This window comes from Plasmodium reichenowi, chromosome 7 (genome assembly GCF_001601855.1).
Source record: "Plasmodium reichenowi strain SY57 chromosome 7, whole genome shotgun sequence".
NCBI classification, from domain to species: Eukaryota; Apicomplexa; class Aconoidasida; order Haemosporida; family Plasmodiidae; genus Plasmodium; species Plasmodium reichenowi.
Genome location: NC_033652.1, coordinates 950,769 through 953,268, shown reverse-complemented (window position 1 = coordinate 953,268; position 2,500 = coordinate 950,769). Strand labels below are relative to the sequence as shown.

The 2,500-nt window shown below is 21.3% G+C and overlaps 1 protein-coding gene across 1 annotated transcript; it reads left to right on the top strand.

Annotated features, from left to right (window-relative positions):
* Positions 1-203: 203 nt before the first annotated feature.
* On the top strand, positions 204-2,333 carry PRSY57_0724100 (DNA (cytosine-5)-methyltransferase, putative; the record flags this gene model as incomplete). Its single annotated transcript, XM_012906894.2, has 1 exon — positions 204-2,333. The coding sequence occupies one exon, from the start codon at positions 204-206 to the stop codon at positions 2,331-2,333; it is 2,130 nt and encodes a 709-aa protein (XP_012762348.2).
* Positions 2,334-2,500: the final 167 nt, after the last annotated feature.

Below are 2,500 nucleotides of genomic sequence, written 5' to 3'. Positions count from 1 at the left end.
ATATATATATATATATGTTTAAACGCCGGAAAACATAAAATATTCATACATATGTAAATATATTTATATTTACTTTTCTATTCTCCATCCTAATTTTATTAAAAATGACGCTTCTCTAAAATATTGTACCAAAAAAAAAAAAATATATATATATATATATATATATATAATAAGAATATAATAACAAATGCTCACTTTAAAATATGCACAAAATAAAAGTACTGGAATTGTATGGCGGAATAGGAGGATTACACTATAGTTTACTTCAAGCTTTTATAAATTTTGTTCATGCAAATAGGCTAAAAGAAAAAAAATGTGATACATATAAGGATGGTATACATAATCATATGAGAAATTATAAAAGTATCGAGATCCATAAATATCATGATTGTACTTTAACATGTTTAAATGATTTATTTTGTTTTATTTCAGTAGATTTAAACCCTGTAGCTAACCAAACTTATTTTCATAATTTTAAAGATTCGACCATTTTGTTAACAGAAACGAGAGATGTCCATAAATTTTTTAAATGGAAATGTGATAGTATGGATAAACAAAGCAATGGGTCGACACATAATGAACATGAAAAAACACAAAAAAAAAAAAATAAAAAAAAAAATTATAATGATGATGATGATTATGAAAAGAATAATATTTTTAATATAAACAAAAATTATATTATACAAACAGACATAAATAATATTATGCCAGAATTTTTAAACAATCATCATTTCAACATTTTATTAATTTCTAATCCTTGTCAGCCATATACAAGACAAAATCAAAAATTTAAAGAAATAAATTTGGATCTCCTTTTCTGCAAGAGAAACGAATACAAGGAAAATGTAAATAATAACATTAGTAATGATAACAATAGTTTTTATAGTAATCATCATGGTGATCAGAACAATCAATTTAATGTAGATAATATAAATATATCCGAACTAAATAATTATATATACAATGATAAAGATGAAAGAACAAAAAGTTTTATACATATATGCACTTTACTAACCAAAGTAGATTTTAAAAATTTACCAGAGTATATATTTATTGAAAATGTAAAAAATTTTGAACTCTCTTCTTCTTTTATATATTTTTTATATTGTATTAAAAATAATTATTCTTTTCAAACATATTTACTTTCCCCTTTACAATTCGGTATACCCAATGAACGACTTCGATTTTATTGTATATGTAAAAAAAAAAATTATGATTTTAAACATGCAAATAATTTATCAGGAATAAATTATATAAAGGATAAAAAACTAAATTTATACACAAATTCTTTAATACCCAAGAATTATTTACATAAAAATAATATACATGAACAAAAAAATAACCAAGGTGATAATTATAATAATATCTCTTGTGAAAATGTTATATTCTATACACCAAATTTAATAACATATCTAGATGTCAATAATAATTTTAATATAACAACAAATAATATATGGAATCATATTAACATATATAATAAGTACTTGGATAATTATCAAGTTCAAAATCAAGTATTACAAAAAAAAGCTTCCTATTGTTTTGATATAATAAACATTAATAAAAAAACAACCACTTGTTGTCATGTAGCCAATTATTATAATCATCATCATCAGAAAAAAAAAGAAAACGTAAACAATATTTCTCCTCATGAACCAACCGAGCATATGAACGCAAAAGGAAATTACGCCATGTGCTTTACTTCTAATTATGGAAGGTATATAAAAGGATCAGGTTCTATATTATATTACAATCGAAAGGAGAATTCTAATTGCGATGAACAAAAAACAAAAAACAAACAAACAAATGTGTTAACAAAAGAGAATAACGAATATGTACATACATCTAATTACACATGCAATTCAATATCTCACTCTGATAATGACACATATGAAACACAGAGAAAAAAAAATTGCATGAAAAAATATGAACAAAATGTAAGATATTTTACTCCCACAGAGATTTCTAGATTAATGGGATTTAAAATGAAAACAAATAATAAAAACATAAATCAAAATGAAAAAGGAAAAAACACATATGGAAATGTTTTTTGGAATATTGATCATATAAATCATACATGTGCTTATTTTAGTAATGTACATTATTGTGATGTACAAAATAAAAATGCATGCTTATTAACATATCAAAATGTAATAAATCTAAATAATCATACTTATCAAAATTATCATCAAAAGAATTGTTTATGTCATGAATTTGTTTTTCCAAATTTTTTAACAGATAGACAAAAATATAAATTAATTGGAAATTCAGTTAATGTCATAGTCATATCCTACATTTTTCACGTCCACAATATATTTGAGCATATACACATATAAAAAAAAAAATTTTATATATATATATATATATATATAATATATATATGTATAAATACATATTTTATATTTAATACCTTATAATAATTAAATTTTTTTTTTTTTTTTTTTCTTTTAATTAATTAAAAAATAATTTGTCATTTTATTCTTTTGTTTTCACTTTTTTTTTT